The sequence below is a fragment of the Molothrus aeneus genome, chromosome Z (genome assembly GCF_037042795.1).
Source record: "Molothrus aeneus isolate 106 chromosome Z, BPBGC_Maene_1.0, whole genome shotgun sequence".
NCBI classification, from domain to species: Eukaryota; Metazoa; Chordata; class Aves; order Passeriformes; family Icteridae; genus Molothrus; species Molothrus aeneus.
The window spans coordinates 34,428,198-34,451,937 of NC_089680.1; the positions used below are offsets into that span (position 1 = coordinate 34,428,198).

At 37.3% G+C, this 23,740-nt stretch overlaps 1 protein-coding gene across 1 annotated transcript; it reads left to right on the top strand.

Annotated features, from left to right (window-relative positions):
- The first annotated feature begins 242 nt into the window (after positions 1 to 242).
- TRIM23 (tripartite motif containing 23) lies at positions 243 to 23,008 on the top strand. Its single transcript, XM_066569131.1, has 11 exons — positions 243 to 332; positions 1,002 to 1,164; positions 8,941 to 9,062; positions 9,915 to 10,193; positions 10,811 to 10,993; positions 11,524 to 11,739; positions 12,735 to 12,869; positions 17,695 to 17,824; positions 17,940 to 18,050; positions 19,456 to 19,580; positions 19,925 to 23,008. Exons 1-11 carry the CDS (start codon positions 243 to 245, stop codon positions 20,102 to 20,104), a joined length of 1,734 nt encoding a protein of 577 aa, XP_066425228.1. The 3' UTR covers positions 20,105 to 23,008.
- The last annotated feature ends 732 nt before the right edge of the window (positions 23,009 to 23,740 follow it).

The window sequence follows — 23,740 nt, forward strand, 5'->3', positions numbered from 1 at the left end:
CCAGGCTGCAGCGCGGCAGAAGGGACTACAGCCCCCAGGGTTCCCTGGACGGTCCGGGTGCAGCACGGCCGCCTCATCCGCCTGCCAGGGCTCCTGTGGGGCACGCTGGGAGTCGTAGTTTTTTCCATCTCTGTAGTTTTGCAGTTCTGCAGGGCGGCGCCTGCGCCCGACGGGGTGGTGCCTGAGGTAGCGGCAGTTCCCCGCTCCTTCCTGCGGGGCCGCTCCGCTCCGCCCTCCCCGAGATGGCGGCCCTGGCTGTAAACAAGGCCGGGCCGGAGAGTGGCCGCGGGCCTGGCGGTGGCGGTCGCGGCCCGGCGGGCGCCGCGGTGAAGGTGAGGTGGTAGCTCGGCCCAGCTCCTGTGGCGGGGCGGACTGTGCCCGCCCAGGACACGGCGCGGGAGGCCTGTGGTACCCTGGGGTGCCGGGCTTATGGACTGGTTTTGGTGGTTTTTTTTTTTTTCTTTCTCTGTGACCATCAGTTGTGCTTTTTGTTTATAGCTTGAGATGTTCCGGCCCACAACTGTTTGCTCGCACTAGCTCAGTGCTGCGTTTATAGCTTGCTAGTTGGCTTACTTGGTGTGACTGATCTCTTTATGAGCATCAGCAGCGAGGGGAAACTCCACTGGTCAACACTCTGCTCTGGCAGGGTCTTGCTGGCTGCTTCCTTCTCCTGCGAGGGTGTTTCTTCTGCTTGTGCCTCTTGACCAGTAGGCTTGTCTTGTGGCAGTGTATTAAATGAAGCGGGTAGGAACTAGTGATGGTCAGGCAGGAGGCTGACGAGTTAAAATGTTCTGTTTGTGTCTAATTATTTATTTACTTTTTAAAAATTGGTAGTATGATCGTTATATGTGTGCATATAAAGCAAAATTACTGACTCAGCTTATTGCATGAATTACTGTGATTGCATGAACATCTGTAACATAAATTGTTGTACAACTTTCTGTGTGAAGTTTTGCTTATTAATTAGCTTAAAACCAAAAATGGTCTTTTTTAACTTACAGGTTCTTGAGTGTGGGGTCTGTGAAGATGTATTTTCTCTGCAAGGGGACAAAGTTCCCCGGCTGCTTTTGTGCGGCCATACTGTCTGCCATGACTGTCTTACCCGGCTTCCCCTTCATGGCAGAGCAGTTCGTTGTCCTTTTGATCGACAAGTTACTGAACTAGGTAAGAAAATAGAAGTTTTACATTCTTGAAACATTGCAGTCACAGATATCTAGAAGATAGTACTTTACATAGATTCTTAGTGCTCCACTTAGTGATGGTATTTCCAAGTAATGAATGTGTAGTAAGGAAAAGAAAGAAAATATTTTGCATTTATGTTCTTGAACTTGGGCTTGCACGCTTTATACCTGGACATCTTCTTGTATACCTATTTACAAAGGAACTACTCTGTTTAATGGTTCTGTGTAAGGGTTCCTGAAGTATGAGTATTAGTTTCCTATTGTCCTAAACACTAAACCCATGTAATTGAATAGGTAAATTTTTGTCTAACATTTCCCTGAATTCATGATGAAATGATATAGAGGGAAGGATCAGTAATAACAAACCTGGTTTTTACAATGTTAATGACTTCTATACATGCATTATTGGTAGTGGCAGGCTATCATCCGGAATTCCCCTACTCTAACAATGTCTGCACATGGTATTTGAAAGGATAAGATAAAGATTTTTTTTCTTACAGTGAAAGTTTACTTTAGGCAAAAGATGACACGTGCATATAATTTCTTCAGAATAAGAATTACCTAGTCCACATGGGGTTATAGAGAAGACAAGTTATCAGAGTAAGATGTAACAAAAAGAACTTGTTAATAGAACTGGCTCCAGCAGTTTTGAATAGCACTGGAGGAAAAAGGAGCCTGTTGAAAGGAGAATCTTTAGAAAAGGACATCTCTGATCTTGTAAACCATGAAAGAAATGTTTAAGTATCAAATTCACTTGGCTGTGAAGTACAAGAATCTGCTAGGAATATTAAGGCACTCTGCAGAATGTTTTTGTGAAGATAGAAATCAGGAAAAGAAATAATCAGACTTGTATGAAGGAGGGGTTTGTTTTTGGGCAAGGGAAATGGTAAAGTGTGAGAATCATGAATGATTCCCAGTCTAGTAGAGTGCTTAAGAGGAATGGTTTGTTTGGCTTCTTATATATGACTATGCAGCTGCACAAGATTTCTTAAACTATGCTTTTAGAGGGAGAATCTTAGAGCACAACACTTGGTCCTGTTGTTATGAAACATTTTTGTCCAAGACCACTGCTTTTTCTCTTGTGATGGGGAACTTGTTGCTTCTTAGTTTCTATTATGCAATTTTTCCCAGGCATCTGGAAGGATCCTATCATATTTTTTCGGTGTGTTTCATGTTTGATGAAAATAAAGCTTTATAAAAGCATTTACAGATTTTTTTTAATCCTTCTGACGAGTTTTTTATGAAATGCTGTGTTATTAAATCTCCAAGTCCCCTACAGTTAGGAAGAAGGATGAAAAGCTATATATTGAAGAGTTGATAAATAGAGTTGCATCCTGCTGTTTAACACTACAAAGAAGAAGGATGCACTGTGATCAACAGTTGCTCACAAAAGTAATGGGTAGAAAATCTTAGCCAAACAGCTTGAAAATAAAAATACTTCTGTGAATAAAAGTTTTACCTGGTGATCTGAGGGAGGGGGAGTTCATAGGCACTTTATTCTTTCCATATGCAACACCATTGAGACATATTACTGGTTATAGGATATAAAACTAGGAAGTTTTGTGTAGTGCAGCTCATGGCCCGTCTTTGAGACATCTATACATTTGCTACCTTTCTCTAATCACCTAGTAGTTGCTGGTATTGGTTAAATTTGCTGCACTTGTAGTTCTGTTTTTTTCTAGAGCTTAGGAGCAGGGAGGGACAATTCAGGGCCCAGAGGAACTTTTCATACTTCCCTCCCCTCTGTTTGAGGATATGAGAAAGCAAGTTTCATGTTCACCCTATAGCAATTCTACAATTTAATGAATTTAATGAAATAATGTTTTCTAGTCTCAGAGAGCTGTTTAGTGTCTAAGGACCACTGCCAAGAGAAAATTGTGTTGAAAGAAAAGCTGTAAAATTAGGACATAAAGCTATGTGTGCTGAGCACAGTTTCTTAATCAGTAACTATGGATTTTATGGAGACTTTTAGTTGGTCTAAAGTAACCTATGGTACTTTTTTTCCATTGCTCTTATTACTAAACCACTTAATACTATATTCATCCAAGTTTTCCTAGGTAATGTTGGGAGCTTTTTGAAATTAGTACTGGGGGATCTGTATATGGGTAGATACTTTTTTGTATTTTTTTTTAACTGGACTCAGTTTAAATATACAGAGCTGTCTCTTTCTATATATAACTGTATGTGAAGGCAGGGTTAGAAGTACTTCATGAATCAGGATTATTGGAAATATGTATTCTGCAACTGAAAATTGAAACGTTGTTTGCATGCTTAGCAAAATTTTCTAGTAGTTCACAGAATCCTGTTACAAGAGAAAACATTTTGTAATGAACAAATAATACTAAAGCTTGACCAAACCATTCTGCATTGCAGAATAGATAAAACATTGATTTTTTTTGGGTTTTTAAAGAATTCTTTAATGAAGTTCCCTGTGATTTAATCTTCTAATGGAAAATTTTGAATGAGTATGTACATGCTGGAGGTATGTGAAGTGTTGTCTTCAACTGGATTAACATTTTTTTCAACCAAAAAGGTGCAATGGAAAAGTTAGTTTGATTTTCAAACTTTTGAAATCATATATTCTGGAGAGTGTTGATTCAGATTGTTTATATAGGGGAAAATCCAATAAATGGTGTCTGTAGAAAAAGAGGCTCCTCTCAAAGATTTTCCTTAAAGTATGTTGATCTGGGAGAAAAGGAAAATAATTTCTTGCAAATTGTTTTCTCGCTTCCTGTCTCTCACTGGTTATTTTTGGCTGGTGGGTTTGTTTGTTTGTTTGTTGGGGTTTTTTGTTTGTTTGTTTGTTTCTGTTGGGTTCTAGTTTTTTTTTAATTAATATACAGACCAGGGTATTTTTAGTAAAAATGCACTTTGGAGATTCTCTCTATCTACCATTACTGCAGAGCTGAAATTATTTTCTATCATTAAAACTTGTTCACAGAGATATGCAGGTGATGGCATCCTTCATGTAATCCATCTGATTACATGGTCTTGCTTAGATTTACACATGACTTTGCTAGTGTTTGAGTGCCAAGCTGAAGCTTAAAAATGCTGTGCAAGAAAATGCATTTAAACATTTAGACAAAAGTTGTTCCTTTATCCCTTTCATTATTTATAGTACTTTTGCAGTCAAGCTTCATGCTTCTGAAATTGACGTTTGTATAGTTAGCTGGAGTCAGTCCTAATATCTTTGGTCTGTCATTTTCTCATTCGTGGCTGACACATTTCCTGCTATTCATGTCATCTTCTTCTTCTGAGATGACAGAATGCGTAATGATTTTTCTAATGGACACAAACATTCTTTGTAGGCACAAGGATGAGATCACTAGACTCTCACATTTGTGATCAAAGCACAATTTGAGGTGAAGTCCAAGAAGAGTAAATGGATGTATTTACAGAACTCATGGTTTAATGATTTCAAATAGGAAATAAACACTTGGTCAGTTGTGTTGAGAATGTGTAGGTCAGGTACCTAAAATTTTTGTAGGTAGATTTAAAATAAAAAAGAGCAAAGTCGCATTTGTGTAAATATGTAAACTTTATGATAGATACCAGCAAAATGAGACGTGACTTTTTTAAGAGAATGCATGCTTATGACAACGTAATCCACCTAGTGGACCAGGGGAAGCCAGTTGTGGTCTTTTTGTATTTCAGTAAAGTTTTGGTGCTGTCTCTCACAGTGTCCTGCTGGACAAGATGTCCAGCACACAGCTGGATAAGCAAGCACATCATGTGCTGGGAGAGCAGCTGGTTCATGGGTCAGGCTCAAGGGGTTGCAGTGAATGGGGTGACATCAGAGTGGTGCCTCGTCACTAGGGCAGGTTCCATGGGGCTCCACCTTAGGATCTGTGCTCTTCAACATCTTCAGAAAAGATTGGGTGCAGGACTGGGAGGAATACAAAGTTCACAGATAATACAAAACTGGGAGAAGCTGTTGGCTCTGGCTGGGAGGCCCTGCAGAGAGGGCTGGGCAGTCACCAGCCACATGAAGTTCAAGAGTAAGGGGAAGGTGCCACGTTATGCACGGGATGTGGGGCAACACTGAATGTACAGAAAGACTGGGGAATGAGAGTCTGGAGAGCAGTGCCATGGAAAGGAGCCCTGGGCAAGCTGATGGCAAGCTGAACATGAGCCAGCAGTGCCCTGGCAGCCAGGAGGGCCACCCATGTCCTGTGGGGCATCAGGGACAGCATCACCAGCCAGGCAAGGGAGGGGATTGTCCTGCTCTGCTCTGCACTGGGGCAGCCTCACCTCCAGTGCTGGGGGCAGCTCTGGGTGCTCCAGTGTAAGAAGGACAGTACTGGAGAGGGTCCAGCGAGGGCATGGAGGGGTGAAGGGCACTGAGGGGAAGCAGGATGAGGAGTGGCTGAGGTCACTTGGTCTGTTCAGCCTGGAGGGGACTGAGGGGAGACACCATTGCAGTCACAACTTCCTCCTGAGGGGAAGAGGAGGGGCAGGCACTGATAATCTGCTGTGTGGTGAGCAGTGACAGGACTGAGGGAATGGCCTCAAGTTGTGTCAGGGGGGTTTAGGTTAGGTATTAGAAAAAGGTTCCTCACCCAGAGGGTGGCTGGGCACTGGAATAGGCTCCTCAGGGTCACAGCACCAAGTCTGCCAGGGTTCAGGAAATGTTTGGAGGATGCTCTTAGGCAAACAGTGTGGTCATTGGGAATGGCCTGTACAGGGCCAGGAGTTGGACTTGGTGATCCTTGTGGGTCTCTTCCAACTCAAGATTATTCCATGATTCTATGTTTTATAGGATGCTTGCTGGTTATAAATTCTGTGTCAGTAAATTTAAAGTTAGCATGTAAGGTTCGCTTGTTTTTTAGCTGTGCCGAGATGGACATGTTATACAATTGCTTGTACTCGTATTATCAAATCCCATGATACATAATAGAAAGAATGGAAGAGCGATGTATCTTTGTTTCTCATGACATCTTAGAGTTATGGACAAAAAAACCCAACTACATAATAGCTACTCACTTATCTTTTCTGATCTTCTTGGTAACAATTCAGTAAATTAGTTTCATTTTGATTTTCTCTTCACTGCTAGACATGGAACAGAACTAACATGATTAAGTCACATACAATGTTGTAAACTGAGAAGAGTACTTCTCGATTTCTAGGGTTTTTGTTATAAACACTAAAACCTGTGAAAGAAAAGACTTTTGTAGGAAACTGTAATGATTGAGTAGCTTGTTCCTCTTGCAGCCTTACCCAGTGTTTGCCTAAAGGCTAAGACAATGTTTGCTTAAAGACTAGGAGCTATAATCTCTTACTTAAGTAGGTTTATCCTTTTGGTACATGTACATCCATTTATACTGGGCTATTAATGGCTATCTGGATTAGTGGCTAATCTGAAAATAGAAGGTGCATGTTAGTATCAGCCAATATATTGCTGTGCTGTTAATGTGACTATTTTGTATGCTGTAGAAGCTGAAGGTTGTGCACAGTTAGTTTGCTGTGGGAAAGCGCTAAACACCCTAGAAGGGAACCACATAGCCACTTTCCAGTGCTTTGTTTTCTGAGAGGTAGTCTGTCTAGATACCTATTTAGCAAATCCAGACTGTTTAGAAACTGTTTTGATGTAAATTAAATTCTAAAAGTATATATATAGTGCTCTGTATTTCTTCTGCTGGTAATAAGAGGTGACTCGTTCTGTGTTACGGAAAAAACAGTGATCTTGCTAGGAGTGCTCAACCTAAAAAATTACTAAGCTCTGAGGTCAGAATACATCAAAGCAGATGACTTTGCTGGTGCTTAGTGTAATTTTGGAGGGACAGAACATACCTTCTGTAAACTCCTTCAAGATCTGTGATAAATAAAAGTCAGAATATTTTGTTTGTTTGTTTGCAGCTTATTTTGTGGAGCGCACTGATCTTAGATTGGGTATTGGCAATGTAGTGCCTCTCTGGAGCAGAGACGGCTTCCACCATGGAACTGATAAATGCAGAGGTCCCTGACTTTAAAAGAACAGACTTTTTAAAGCACCTGGCTTTATATCTAACTTCAGTTACATAGCACTAGTTACTGACTAGTGCTTTCATAGGCCCATTTCTGCAAGCAGCAAATACATGGTCTTTACTGGTAAACATATTTTTTTAAAACAGGTTATCAGTGTTGTTTATACCCATTGAGAGTGTTGGAGCATAAAATAGTTAAAGATGCTCCCATTTATTGCTATAGGAAAACAGTATCATCCATTTATTGCCTTTAATCTGTGAGGCACATAAATTCTCAGTGACCAAATTTGAAATAGAGTATTACCGTCTATAGTCTCTGAGAAAGATGGACTAGGGAAAAAAGTTGCATGAAGTTGAAGTCGAAGCTACATTAAGCAGTGTGGTTACCAGCTGGGTATTTCTCATAACTGTGTAGTTGTTGTCTGTCTGGTCATTTAGAACTGCACTCATTCTAATGATAAATCACAGTCTATGGAGTGTTTGATAAATGTCCATATTGAAGAAGTAAAACTTCATGTCTGTAAAAGATCAATGAGATGACACAGAATTCCAGAAGGATGAAGGGCACATACGAGACTGCCACAGGGCAGCATACTTTACGAGTTAGGAAACAACATGAAACAACTGGACAATTCAAGTAGTCTGGACTCTCTGGGGAAACACATGGAATACTGTTTCCTTGAGTTCATGTAGATAGCTGATGTGTCATGTGCACAAACTGAAATGCAGAAGTTTTGTCTGCATATAAGGAAACAATTTTGACTGTAAGAGGAACCAGGCTCTGCCACATGTTGCCCAGAGAGGTGATAGCATCTCCCTCCTTGGAGGTTTTCAGAAGATGCCTGGGTGTGGTCCTGGGTACCCAGCTCTAGGTGACCTAGGCAAAGTGATGAAGAGGACCCTCCCAACGTCAACAATTTTGTGGTTTTGTTATGGTCAAAAAGTAATGATCCAGGGCTCAAAGATGATGCTTGATCTCATGAGCCACCTTTTCCTTGCAACAGAGAAAATGTCATTAAATTTATGACAGTTACACTGGAAAAGAGTCAAGGGATGGCAATTCCTTGAAGAAGCAACTGCTAGGATTCTCATATGCTATGTGGCCAATATGGTTATCATTTAGCAGCAATTATTGGGATGCCGTTCTGATTTTGCTTCTCATCTCATTGCTTCATATTAATTTCTACAAAATAAGGATCATGCAGGAGTAGACATGGGTTTCTGCTTTGCTATAGGGAGTATGAGTGATCTTCCATTTTATCAAATAGTGTAGCACCTTGAGTTTTGTTTCTGAATATTGTTTTAACTCTTACTTAGATTTTGCTGGCATGAGATCTGCAATTGGTGCTGCATCTTGTGATACAGGGAATAAGGTTTCTCAGTAGGGAATTCTTCATGGCTTCCATTAGTAGGGTAGAAATGTTCACTATACCTCTGAAAACAATAATTTTTATAATGCACAGTGTTTGTGTGTTCTTTGTATTCTTGTTAGCTATTGCAGATTATTTTACAAGTATTTTTACTAAGTTTCTCTAAATTTTTAATAATCTTGGCATCTTTTGATAGGGAGGATCTGCGTAAATATTAAATAGCTCAATGATCAAAGGAAGGAAGAAGATGGAATGAGCTTGCAGAAAAACTGATAGCTGTATCTCACTTGGTTAATATTAATGTAGTTGATATGCTCTTAATATTTGTCCGAATCTCAGCTGTGGTTTGTGGAATTTCTCAAAATTATATGTGCTTGAGATTTTTCTTCCTCTCCTCTCCTTTGTTTACTTCTTCATCAAAAATAGGAGATTCTGGTGTCTGGGGATTGAAAAAGAACTTTGCTTTGTTGGAACTCTTGGAACGGTTGCAGAATGGACCTGCTGGGCAGTATGGGACAGCTGAAGAAGGCATTGGTCTGTCTGGAGAGGTACTGAGTTTTAAAACGAAAAACCCAAAAAACAAAACAAACAAACAAAAAAAAGTTTCATTTGCTAGAAGTTATCTCTAAATAGGAAAAAGATTGAAAATCAGTTCTTTGCCAAATGTGTTTTCACCAATAATACTGTTCTTTTCTTCCAGTATCTAGTATTAAGGCTTCAATTAATTGTTTATAATTAAATGCTAGTTGTACTTGACTAAAGCAGAAAATAAACTGGTATTAATAAACATGCATACTATTTCAGCCCCTTTTTATGTCTTTAGGGTTTTTAGAAAAGGTTACTCATTTTGATATATTAGTTTTAGTCATATAAGCACAGTTTTCTGAAACTCCTCAAGAATTCTTCCTAAATGCTTCAGCTATTGTCAATAGTTGCCTTTTATAGTAATTTTATTATATCATGTAGTACTTCATTACCAAAAGTAGCTGCTTTTATCATTTCACTATTATCAGCTGGTGTGCAACATATCTTGCAATACCATTCTAGATGTAGATAACTTTCCTAAGTGCTTATTTGACTGTTGATGTTTTGTTTTTCTGTAAGTAATTTTCTGGTCTGTAATAACTGCTTTGGAGGAAATTCCCAGAGCCAGATTTATTTCCTCCTCCAAACCTTTACAACTTGCACTGAAGCTTGGATTTATAAAATTACTGAACACTTTAAACTTACGTTTTCAAAAAGGTTATTGAAAACTTATAATCAAGTTTCAAAGTAGTCCAAATATTTATTAGTGTATAACTTTTAAACAAAGACTGTATTGTTTACAAGTCTTCTGCTTTTTCCTCCATTTTTGGGATTAAATGTTAACCACTTGAGTTTTGCCTGGTTTTCATTGTTAGAGTATCATTCGTTGCGATGAGGATGAAGCCCATGTTGCGTCTGTGTATTGCACTGTGTGTGCCACTCACCTGTGTGCAGACTGCTCCCAGCTTACTCATTCTACTAAGACTCTGGCAAAGCACAGGCGTGTACCTCTTGCTGATAAGCCTCATGAGAAGACGATGTGCTCCCAACACCAAGTGCATGCCATTGAGTTTGTTTGTTTAGAAGAAGGCTGTCAGGCGAGTCCTCTCATGTGTTGTGTCTGCAAAGAATATGGGAAGCATCAAGGTCATAAGGTACTGCTAGTAGTTAATTTCTAGTCATGCCAGGGGGTGGCTTGCATAATTATTTATCCAAATAAAGTACAAAAGATTGTCAAGAAAGGAGGATAGATTCTTGATGTGTTCATCCCATTCTTTAGTTTTCCCTTTGTGTCAGACAGTTGCCATGGTAAAATAAAGGAAAAAAAATCTAAGAACTCAATGAGTTACTAATGTGAATATATATATATATGTGAAAAAAGACAGTCCCTTTATCTGCTGCTTTTCTGAAGTTTTCATGACATTAGGCCATCATTTAGAAAGCTGTTTTCATAATGCAGACACTACATACACATCACATCACTGGTGCAATCTAACTATTCTTTTTTTATAATAAATTATGATAAACAGGCAAGTTTCTGTTTACTTGTGTAATGGCTAGATGTATGAGCTAATTTCAGCATAATCTGTAAGTCCTGACTGTTTTTTTAAATTGGGACATAGTTTTCAGTTCTTATGTGGCTGTACTATATGTATGTGTAAAATATATGCCCATATACTTGCACATGTATATGAAATATGTAGTAAAATATAAAAGATTATTAAGGAAGATAATTATGATTGATGTTTAATATGTTGCTTTTAATTAATAGCATTCTGTCTTGGAACCAGAAGCAAACCAGATTCGTGCATCCATTTTAGACATGGCTCACTGTATAAGAACTTTCACAGAAGAAATCTCTGATTATTCCAGAAAATTAGTTGGAATTGTTCAGCATATAGAAGGAGGAGAACAAATTGTTGAAGATGGAGTTGGAATGGCCCATACTGAACATGTATGCTTTTAAAAATTTTTTATTTCCCCGACATGCACAGATTATTGGCTTTTCTGCAATAACTGGATAAAGACTTTCTTTGAAAATTATGCATAGGTTTTAAAGGGCAAGATTTTAAGGTCTTCTATCTAGCACATCAGTATTGAGGCTTAGGTCAGCAGATAGATGGGAACTTGGTGTTACTATGTTTTTAGTCTATATGGAAATGTGGAGGCAGTGGAAAAAGTTGTTTGACTCCTAGTGTACAGACTGTGTATGTTCTCAGGTGGTATAGTACTATTGAGGCTTTTTTCCCTGGTCATTTTTAGTGAGGTGTTTATACATGGAAATGAGTTATGTGATTATAGGAGTAACTTCTAGAAGTGTTTTGGTATTATTCAGGAAGTCTTATCAGCCCTGACTGGGATATGAACTGTGATGTAGCCAGGCAGAAGTGAAAATAAATTAGAATCTAGAATAAAATTTAAAATTTGCTTCTGGAATCAACTGGTGTCCTTAAACTGTTGGATCTCCTTGCTGCAACACTCTAGGTACCAGGAACTGCAGAGAATGCTCGCTCATGTGTCAGAGCCTATTTTTCTGATCTTCATGAAACCCTTTGTCGTCAGGAAGAAATGGCTCTTAGTGTTGTTGATGCTCATGTGAGAGAGAAGTTGATTTGGCTTAGGCAACAGCAAGAAGATATGACCATTCTCCTGTCACAGGTTTCAACAGCTTGCCTTCACTGTGAAAAGACTTTGCAACAGGTAGGTTGGCAAGTGAGCTGTAGCATATGGCAAAATACATGGAAGTACAAATTAATTTTAGACTATAAAAAAAGAGATGGGATGGTATTCTGCATTATTTTCTTATAAGATTAAATCAGTCATGGTCTAACATGAGATATAAGTACTCGTTACAAGGGAGTATTAGCCAAAGATAGTCAGTCCAAAAGTGTAGAGTCCTCCAGTTACTGGAAACACTGTGGCATGATTTTTCTGGAGTACTTTCTGATATTTGTGAGGTTAGTGGGAAGGCAAGACAAGACTGAAGCAAAAAAACCCCTACAGAATGTATTGGAAAGATTTTACAGTTACACTTGTAACATTGGTAATGCAACATCTTAAATGTATGAAGAAAGTGGCTGTATGTGAATTTCTCATTGTTCTCTTATTAATTCAGTGTAATGATAGGAAAAAGTAAATAGTATGCATAGCAAATAGTAAACTGAGTGTGAGAAGCTAATTCGTGAATGTGTTATTTGTACTTCTTTTTTCCAGATTTGTTTAGAGCTTTTGTTTGTTTGTGTAGTCAGGTTTAACTGTACAAATGTTCTGAATCCTAAGAGGGGGGGATGCTAATATTTTCCTATTAAGTGTGTTGCCATATGTTGCAAAACAGTTGCTCTGTTCCATCTGTTTAAATGATACATGAAAAATATAAATGTTCTTTATATGTTACATTGATATTATTGTTTCTTATAATTTGTATTACTCCTAGGTGGCTCATAAAGAAAGTTTGTTAGTTTTTTAATAAACCTGCAGAACAACTTAGTATCTATTAGTGTTAAGGAAAACTGTTAAGATATTCATATTTGTGTTGCAATTTTAAATAAATCTATTTTGTGAATGTTAATTTCTTGAAGTAGTGTATTTCTATTTAAAAAGCCTTCTTTCTAGCAATGATATTTATATTGTATTTGGGGTATTTTTACGTAAATTACTAAAAGAAAGGCATGCTTTTGTTTTCTTCGTCTGTTTAGGACGACTGCAGAGTAGTGTTGGCCAAACAGGAAATTACAAGATTGCTAGAGACATTACAGAAACAGCAGCAGCAGTTTACAGAACTTGCAGATCATGTACAGCTGGAGGCTAGCATACCTGTCACTTTTACAAAGGTATTCTTAATCTCATGGAAGTACAGTTGTCCACTTTATGAAGTCCCAAATCTAATGTAAAATAACGCAGGAATAATTGATGTACGTTATTATGCTGTATTTGTTGCAACAAGTTGAGGCAATTCAGTATCAGTTAGAGCCACATTGTCTTATCACATGATGAATGCAATCTGGTATTTGAGCAACAAACCACTGTGCTGCTGTAATAAGGGTGGGAAATGTTCTTTCGTCATTGACCATATCAGTAACTTTGTTTGAACATGAGCTGTTTTCTTTTAAAGAAGTTGGATAGCATTTGGGAGTTCTAGAAACATCTTTCTTTGATTATTTCCTGGAGATTGCTCACCTATTTTAAATTGAATACTACTATTATAACTTTCAGTTTATAATGTTAAAAAATGTATTTCTTTCAGTTTATTAAACAGCCATTTGTTTTACAGTTGCTTGGTATTCACTCATAGCTTAGCTTATACATGATTAATCTTCTAAGTAGGTTTGGGTTTTATTGCTTCAATATAATTTCAGTACCACTTTCATTGAAGGGGATGAAATTGTTCAAAGTTTGATAATGTTACTTCTATTTGGTGTATTTATATGGTATTTATTATTTATAATGCTTTCCTCATAGGAAAGTAAATAAGTTTGAAACTCACGGAACAAGTACTTTGATGTATGGGTTTTTTTTAGTTCTGAATGGGTGAAAGAGGAAGAGGATCTATTGTGGCTGAGACAAAAATGAGAGTTTAACTGTAGCTGTTGAAACATTTACTGTAAGGAAACGAATGTTTCCATAGAGATAGAGAATGTTTCATAGAGATTCTAGGTCAGTTCTTGCAGACTTAGGAAATTAAATTTCTTCAAAATCATTGATTTTGTAACCTCAGTATATTTGAATTTCCGTGTCAATGCAGCATTTTCACGTCTGCCTCTTTCCTATTTAGCAGAGATCAGAGCTCGTAGGGCCAAGGAAACCTCTTCTGCAAACCCTCATTATTCCATGAATGAAGCAGTAATCACAATTCACAGATGAAGAATAACGAGTCAGAGGGGCATTTTGAATGTTTGAAAACTTTGACTTTCAGAGCTTTATGTCAGACTTGGAAAATTTTGGTTGTTAATTTCTGAGCGTTTGGAAAGAGAATGATAGGAGCTAGCTAAGGTGTTACAGGAGGCCTAAAATAGGCTTGGGGGACCCAGAAGACTTGGTTTTATCTTGTAACAATTTGTATTTCTATGAAGTCTTCTGAAGGTTAATTTCTGAATTTCAAAGGTGCTAAAGCAAGTGTAATTTTTCACAAAAACAGCCGTGAAAAAATAAGGTGAAAGTAATTCCTGCAGCCTCTTACTTTTTGTTTCCTCACATCTGATAAAGCTTAATGTTCTCTTTCTTAATAATGTGTTTTTAGATTACTGTTACGCTGATGGCCACTATCGTGACTTGCAGTGAGGCTTGTTGTACATATCTGGACCTGGCAACAGATACCAGGCAGAAATAAAATCTTCAGACAAAAAACTGTAAACTGTTACTATATTACTGGAAAGGTCTCCCTCGTGAGCTGGCATACACTGAAGGCTGCATCCATTCAGACAGTACCAGATCAGAGGAACATTTAATATCAAATGAAAGTTGTGGAGGTTTGAGGAGGGGAGGGAAAAGTCCTTTTCATTCTTGAAAATGAGTAAATTTTACCTATATTTTGTTTCACTGATGACACAAGAAAACAGGCATAGTGCCATTTCCTATTTCTAAACCAGCTAGGGAAATGCCAGATACAAAGCTCTGAAGGGAGGATTTGGAGAATTCTCCTTGTCCAGGATCACGATCCTTATTTAAAGATAGTTTTCTGTTAAATGAGTGCAGTGGTAGTAGAACATTATATATAAGAAATGCATTTGGTCATCATGAATATGTATATGTGCATGCTGCAGAGAGAGAAAACTATTAAGGAAGCAGTGCCTGAGATTGACAGATAAATTCTCGTTATGATGTTAAACTAACTATGGGCAGCTAACCTTTACCAACATCAAGACAATCTGAGAAGGAAGTGTTCTCTCAGAGAGAAAGCACCTTAAGATACCATTAGTGAAACCTGTACGGAAGGCTTTTGTCTCATCAAATTTCTTGAAAGAGGTCAAGGATAAAAAAGTGAAGAGATCATAGTTGGGGATTTTTCTTCTGCACTAAGATTTAAGAAAACAAGTTTTACTTAAACAGAAGTCTAAGGTTACCTGTTTTTAAGTATGCCATCAAGTTATGCACCTGCCAGAAATACAGACACAAGGGGAGTTTGTCATTTTTTAAGCAACATTTTAATTAAAGGTGCTGATACAATTGACAATGAGAGACTTCTTTCATGTCAGTTTCTAGCTGTGATCGTGAATAGTCCATTATTACTGACTCATATTGCAGATGCTACACACAGTTTTCCAAATAGCAACTTTGCTTGCAATGTTTTTTGAAGTGACAGAACTACTTGTGCAAAAAGTGGAAATTTGGCATCCATCACATTTTGATTCCTTCTGAGAGAATACAAACATGCTGAGAACAGCCTGTTTTCATTCCAAACCTTGGAGAAGGCAAACTGCAGCAGGATGGCTAAATTTGACAGCCTCACTCATCTCCTTCATTTCCCTGGTGATTTAAGTGGTACTGCCTCTGCCCTCCAGCCATGGGAGCTGTCAGGTGACCAGTACATCTGGTGGTGCTGTGAGAGGACTGGCTCACTGTCAGCAAGCTCTGCCCATAGCCAGGGTACTGCCTCCTGCAAGAAACCTGTGAACTGAGCAGCTCTATACAGAGCTGCTGCTTTTCCTTCTTCCTTTTGGGTGCAGAGAAGAATTGGGGAGATCCACTGCCAGAAACTCTGGATAAAATCAGAACTAAAGTTTTGAGTGTGAAAAGAGTGCTGGAGACATGGCATTTTTTAGACTCTTCAGACCCTTCTGCATACTTCTTTTTGTTCTTTCTTTCTCTGAACCTTGTCAAAAATCTGCCCACAAGTTCTTCTCTTCCAGAATGAGATAACCCATTCTGATAATCATGTTGTGTTGCAGTGTTGTCACTGAATTTCAGCTCTGACTCCAAATATCTAGAACTTAGACAAAAATTTATTAAAAAGCAGTTAAGTCTCAATGTTTTATTTTCCAAATCTCAAATAGTCTTTTGGTTGTGGAGCATATGCCTTGTGTAATAGTAGTACTGAACCTGCTGAGCTTATCCAAGTTCATTTCACAGATTCAAATAAAGTAATTTATTTATTTCATACTGAAAAGGTAGTCTGTGGAGTTCTATGATAAGGACCATCTGGGCCCATTTAGGTTTCAAGCAGCAAGCAGACAATTTCACAGGTCAATAATGCATCAAGATCTGCTGATTGAAGAAACTTCACAGTTGGCTTAGGAAATTCATGAGCTGCAAGTTTTTAAGCACAGGGAAGTTATTAAGGACAGTTATCATCACTATGTACCTTCCTTAATTCTTATTTTTTATTTTCTTATTTTCTTATTTTATGTCCACCGTTGCCTAGATTCAGAGAGCATATTTGATTAGATGAACCTTTGATCTGGCTTTTACACTTATAGTCATGATGTTGCTGACTTTTGCATTGTGGTAATTGCATAATTATATTTAATTTTTTTTTTTAGGAAGCAGTTTCTCAAGGTATTTTTATTCTCTTCCAGGATTGTGATAGCATAAGGTCATTGAATTGTATTGATTATTCTGAAAGTATGCTACTTCTCTGATGACAGAAGGGAGAAAACAGTTGCTTGTCATGATGACAATATATCCAGATACATAATGGATCCTCTGTCTGTATTTATGTGTATATGGAAAGATAAATAGTTAGACATCACACATCATGTGATATAGATGTTTAAATGTCCTGCAACACTGTCAACCTGTTGGTCTTTTACCAAGAGATGATGTAGCATTTTTGCACTCAGTAGTATTTCTTCTGTGAGAAGAAATGAGAGGCGGTGTGGAGTAGGCACAGTGCTGTCTGGATTTTGCAAGAAAACAAATAGACTGCTACATAGTTCTGGTGATTGAAACCCTGGTGTTTCATCAAGATAGCAGTTCTAAGTACTTCAAAATGTGTTTCAGAAATGTATACTAATCTCAGCCAATGTGTTTATTTTAGAATTTATGCTTTGCCATTTGATCATGTTGTCAGTGTCATCTCCTTCAATACTCAACAATAGCTTGCTGTAAACTACAGATAGGGAAGTTGATTCTCATTTCTTGTTTCCAAGCAAGACCTGGGGGATTTTGTTTGCTTTTCTCCACTATTTCAGATTACTGCTTAGTGCTAGTAATGTTGTTGTTGTTGCAAAGGATTGGAAGAGGCTTAGGGTGAAGAGGTAAAGCTATGGAACCTCCAGCAAGGAAGTAGTTCTCTAGGTGGAGGCATTAATAAAGTGGGGAAAAAAAGGAGTTTCCTGGTTAGAGAACTCTAATTAATTGCCATAAAAATTTTTTTCACATGGTCTCAGCCAAGAATAATGAAAGAATTTGAAATTTTATCAAATACAGACATACTGTCATGAAACTGGCTTTCTAAAAGATACATTGTAACTCAGATCAGGTAAAAATTACAGGTTCACTATAGACATTATTGGATATTTTTGTTTCTATTATTGGATATTTTTGTTTCTATTTATTTCTATTATTGCTGGGAGTGCTCATGCATTGTACTTTTGGAGACCATCCATTTAGTCACTTTAGGAATGGTGACAAAATACATGTTTTAAACATAAGGGTTTTCTAGATTGAACTTCCAAAATTTGCTGTTGCTATTAAGACATAATATTCTGTTTCTTCCAGGACAACAGGGTACATATTGGACCAAAAATGGAAATTCGGGTTGTTACTTTAGGATTAGATGGAGCTGGCAAAACAACTATTTTGTTTAAGTTAAAGCAAGATGAATTCATGCAGCCAATTCCAACCATAGGTTAGTAGCTACAATTTAAATTTAATTACTTTTCTGAATGTTTGATTTATCTACTAATTTTGGTTATTTTATGTTCATACAGAGCAGGACTGTAAAACATATATTTTTATTCCAGGTTTTAACGTTGAAACAGTAGAATACAAGAATTTAAAGTTTACTATATGGGATGTAGGAGGAAAGCACAAATTGAGGCCTTTGTGGAAACATTATTATCTCAATACGCAAGGTAATACTGATACAGCTCTTAAAATGTATTTTGTCTTCTAGCTTGTGTTTCAAAGCCAGACAGATTATTAATAGAAATAATTTATGACAGTAGAAAGTTGTTCATCTAATGCAATGTCCAGCTGTTAGATTCATGAGCTAATAAATTTTAATCCAGTATGTCAGAGTGTCTACTGGATGATAAAGGTACATTCTCCGTAAATCCATCAGACAGTTCATGGAGCCAAACAAAATTAGAACCTCTATTAAATTGGTTCTAGCTGACAACAGACAAGGTACAGCGTCCCAAAGTCTGCATAGTGAGAAGCAGTACTTGCCAGGTATGGAATATAAATAGCACTTGAAAATACTCAGCTTTTAGAAGCCTTTAGATAGCAGCTTAAAAAATTCTACCAAGTTCTGACTTTCTATTGCAGTGTAGTATCTGATTATAGACTAGATTATTGAGTCTGAAAGCACTGATGAACTTAAAAATTTGTGTTATTGTTTTGTAAATCGTCCATAGGTTTTTCCCAGTTCAGACAGAAGTTCCTCTTGATTGATTCATTCACAATTATCTAAAATACTTAGGAATTACAAACGCCAGCTCATGTGCTCTGCTTTGTGCCTTATTTCAGCCTTAAATGCAAACTTTAACATTTTAAATTACTCATATTTTCAAACTTTTAAAAGTTGTATTTTGAGATTGCTGTTGTCCTCTTAAAACATACTCTGTGAATTAGCATGGAATCATGCCTGCCTTGGAACTGCATGTTGGAGAGAAAGACAAGCAGTTACCCTAGTACATATCTGCAGTAGGTTATTTTTAGTTTTGGTGTTGGGGTTTTTCTTATCGAAACCCCTTGATTTTAAATTCTGTCCTCTAGCTTTGCCCCTTTGACTCCCCAGTCTTTCTGGCATCTTAGTTACTCTCTAGTGGATAGTAAAATCTAATGCTGCTATGTCGAGTCCTTGACCATCTTTTTTGGATTGTGTAGTCTGTAGTTGAAGCAAGCTGTGCTGATTTGGCTGAACCTGTGAATATTACAGTCCATTAAAGGAAACTGAGACAGCCATATGGGAGTTAATGGAGTATAAAGGGATCAAGAAATGGTTTAAACTGAGATACTTAATCCACGCATAGTAAATCTGGTTTTAGACCTAAGTAGTTAAAATATCATGGCCTTTATATTAGACTAGGGAAAAAAATTAGAGATTTTTTCACTGTTTAAGGATGAATTCTAGACTTCTGTTTAAAATACAGAAATATTTAAGGAATTTCTCAGTCATCCTGGATTTAAAATTGAAGTTGTGTACTGAGGAACTTCACATAGAAAGCGTCTAGAAAAAGGAATGGTGTAAGTTGAAGGTTAATTTTGCAGTTTGTTTGTGAATGTGTGTAAAACATTTCTCTTCTTCTTTCATAGCGGTGGTGTTTGTTGTTGATAGCAGTCACAGAGACAGGGTCAGTGAAGCATACAGTGAACTTGCAAAATTATTGACAGAGAAGGAATTGCGGGATGCCTTGCTCTTGATCTTTGCTAATAAACAGGTACTTGTGATTTGGTTTTACTCTCTTTTCCTCAGCTTGTCCATCCAATTCCAACCTTCTGAACCCTCTGCTGTGGGTAGAGAGTGCTAATGTGGAAAGATAAAATGGAGATATTTTCCTTATATGTAATGTGTAATGCTGGTCAAGTAAGTGTTGGTGCTAAGCGTGCTTAGTAGATTGATCAATCGGGGATTTTTTTATGATAGCAAGTAGTAAATGCTTAACTGTTTGATTTGTCTTTTGTGTTTGAGGAGTTGTTATGTCATCTGTTGCTTCAGTCTAAGCCAATGAAATAGCTTCAAATATAATACAGATGAATAATTGAGTCTTTGATTCTCTTGCAGGATGTAGCAGGTGCTCTTCCAGTGGAAGAAATCACAGAACTGTTGAGTCTCCACAAACTCTGCTGTGGCCGTAGCTGGTATATTCAGGGTTGTGATGCCCGAAGTGGTACAGGACTTTATGAAGGATTGGACTGGCTTTCAAGGCAGCTAGTGGCTGCTGGTGTCCTGGATGTGGCTTAACTTGACATCAGCTGCAATTTAATGTTGTAGTTTATGGTTTTGTTTTGTTTGCACGATTTAGGGTGTTGGCACCAGGTCTGCTCCCTGAAGAGGGGACTTCATTTAAGTTGATGGTTACAAAAAAATATAACCCTTGGATAATTGGTTCAGTAAACTCGTGTCATTATAGTGATTTTGAAAGTTGATACACTTACATTTAGTGGATAATGGAAGAGTGTTACAAGGATGCATTGAAATTACTTTTTGAGATACTGTTAAGATTTAATTTTTTTCCCTGATAAAATATGCATTGGATTTCATGTAATAGATATAGTGCGGTTACAGTAGTTAATTAGTATTATAAGAATTCTGAGTAGTTTAGAAATACTTTCCCTGAAGCTATTCTAACATCCATCTCAAGTTTATTAGAATAGCCAGCTCTATTAGTTAGAGATAAGTGGTGCTACTCTTTAATATCAAAAGAATCCATAAATACAAAGGTGGCATTGAAACTTACATGCAGCTACACCATGTAAAGAAAATGTTTCCCTTATTATTTATTAACCTCCTGTTTGTTACAGGAAGGCAGCATAACTGCACAACGAAAATTCAGAATTGGAGAAAAGTGTTGCAGAGCTAAGGGGCTTTGGCATTACTTAGCCACTTGTTTTATATCTTGGAGGCAGGGGTTAGTTGGGTTTTTCACACTGAATTATTTATGGACATACTATGGTGATACTGAGGTGAAAGTGTTTTGTGCATACTTGGGGACATAATCTGCCTTTAGAGATTAAGTTTATTCCTGAAGAAGTCAAAATAAATTTTAAAAAAACAACTTCTTAAAGAAGTACAGTGGTGTAATGTCAGTCCAGCTATGTGCTTTTATGTAGAAGTCATGATTCCAGAATAAGGGAGTGGCCTTAAAATATTCAATAGCACAATGTAAAACCAGTGAACATGAATTGTAAGTCTTTAGAATGGTAGATGGTAAAATATGATATAAAACTTCCATAATTAGATTTTCAGTTTTTACTCTATCTTCTACATGAAATTGTCACCAATGCCTCTATTTTTGAAGATTACTCATTCATGAACCCATGAAATATGAGTGTAGTGCTGTTTAAATTTAGAGAAGGTTGCAATGACCCAGTGTTACCTTTTTTCTGCTGGACATGCAACTTTGTGAACAATTTTATCTGTCTGGTATGCACACCAGAATCTTCTTCCCTTTTCTCTCAGTCCATGGCCACTGCCCGTTGAAGCAGCTATGCCATGGACTCTCTTCATGTTGGTAAAGAAGCTACAACGACTCTGAGCAGTAGATCAAAATTCTGTATCGTAACTTTTCTTACTGGAGTAGAGGTAAATCAGGAGAACTAGGTAGTGCAAGTGAACAGTGTTGTTTCACAGACATGGAGATATTTTTACCATGCTGAAAAGTGTTTACGTGTGAGAGCTCTGAACCTCACTAGTAAAGAAAGTGTATCCCATTGTCTGTGGCTTTGCTTTCATTGTATTATTAGGAATTTTATGTTGTTTTCCTGCTACATACCTTAGGTAAAGCCAAGAATGTGTAAACGAATAATTTAGTACATTTGCACTTTTCTTCTAGAGGAAGCAGTTAATGTAACTACTTCCTTATTACGACACTTGTAGTATTCTTCTTACTTAAATTTCAGGAAATTATGTTAAATGCAGCTTCAGATTCAGCAAGTCTAATGACGTGAATAATACCTGAAGGAACACTAAGCTTTAAAGTAGTTTAATGTTTGTGAAGTGGTCTTCAATGCCTACACATGTACAGGTACTGAGACAGAGTATTTAGTCTTTATTAAGACAACCTGATAAAATTGGAAACAGTTTATAATGGAGTGAAAAGTGGGGTTTTTGCACATACCAAACTTAAAATTGTTCTTCCTTCCCAGCCTGTAACTTCTTGCACAGTACACAGTTGGTGGCTGTGATTTGAACATCTGCTTAGCCTCTGCTGTAGAGCAACCCCTGACCTAGTTAGGGCTGACTGTCCCTTCACAGCTCTTTTTGAAATATGAACAAGTTCTACTAAATATGGTAGATATCTTTTCCTGTAATATTTTTACAGAAGACATGCATTCTTTAGAGGAATCCTGATTTAGTTTCATTTTAGCTGCCTTAGACTTCAGTTACACATGCTGCTCAGTATAGTTCTAATTCAAAATGTTCAAGGTGACTAGTTGGTATTTTATGTAACATTAAATTTGAGGGGAGAGGAAAAATTCTCACTCATGCATATTTTCAAGTATAAGTGATTGCTTGTGACACATGGAATGCTACCATGAAAGTGTTTTTAAATTGAATTTATTTAAGATGACTTGAAGTAAATGTGAAAGTGTTGCATATGTCTGTGAACTCTTCAGTGTAGAGTACACTAAGAGGTTTATTCGTATTATACATTAATACAACATATAAATGGCTTTAGTTATAAATTTAAGCTTGTTTCATCACTTTTACTGAACTTTAGTTTTTAGTGTACTGACTTATGGAATATGTAATTGGAATATTTCTTGAACTAGAACTCACTAAAGCATTTCTAACTGTTTAGAAAGACTGAATTAACTTTTCAAAGGATCTTGATGTAATTTTGAAATTGAGTAAATGCAACATCCAGTGACTGTGTTGTAGCTTTCTTTAAAGAACCTCATTTCAAAAATAGTATGTCTGTGCTAACTGAACAGTCATGTTTTATCACTGTTTCTGTATTCTATCTTCAAAATTACAGTGGACTATGAGGGTCTGGTTCGAGAGTGTTGAGTAGATGTGGATCTTATGTAAAGATTTCTTTAAAGAAATAGCTCTTTTAGTAGAAGAAATTTGTGAACTGCTGCAATTTGCATTGCTCAGAAAATAATTTCTTTTCAATAAAAGATGTAAAACCTTGAGAACTAATTTTCATAAACTTGCCTTTTTGTTTTGTTTTTTAAGGTCCTCTGAGAATAGAGGTGCACTACATTTAACTTCCTATGGAATATTTCTTACTGATTGTGTAACTCACTAAAGATAAACTTCCTGATGGTGTGACAGTGTTCACAGGGGTTCTTGGATGAGGGAAGAGATGAGAATGTTGACTCCATGTTCAGAAGGCTTGATTTATTATTTTATGATATATATATTACATTATAACTATACTACAAAGAAATAGAAGGACAGGTTTTGTCTCTCAGAAGGCTAGCTAAGAATAAAATAGAAAAGAATGATAACAAAGGCAGCTGGCTCGGACAGAGAGTCCAAGCTATCTGGCCTGTGGTTGGCCATTAATTGTAAACATTCAAAATGGCCAGACACACCTGATGCATTCCACAGCAGCAGATAACCATTGTTTACATTTTGTTTCTGAGGCCTCAGCTTCTCAGAAGAGAGAAAATCCTAAGAAAAGATTTTCACAAAAAGATGTCTGCGACACGATGGTAGCAGCAACTTTTGTGGAAATATATTTGGTTATTATGCATCATATCTCGATTCATAAATGAAGTTACCATAACTGTAAACTCCCAAGTGTTTTATGAGTGCAGTGGTGTTAGGTGAACATAAACTGCCATGATCAATTTTACTGTTTATAGAGTACATTTAACTAAGCAGCATAGTAACAGGACCCTGTTGAACCACTTTCACTACAGCTTG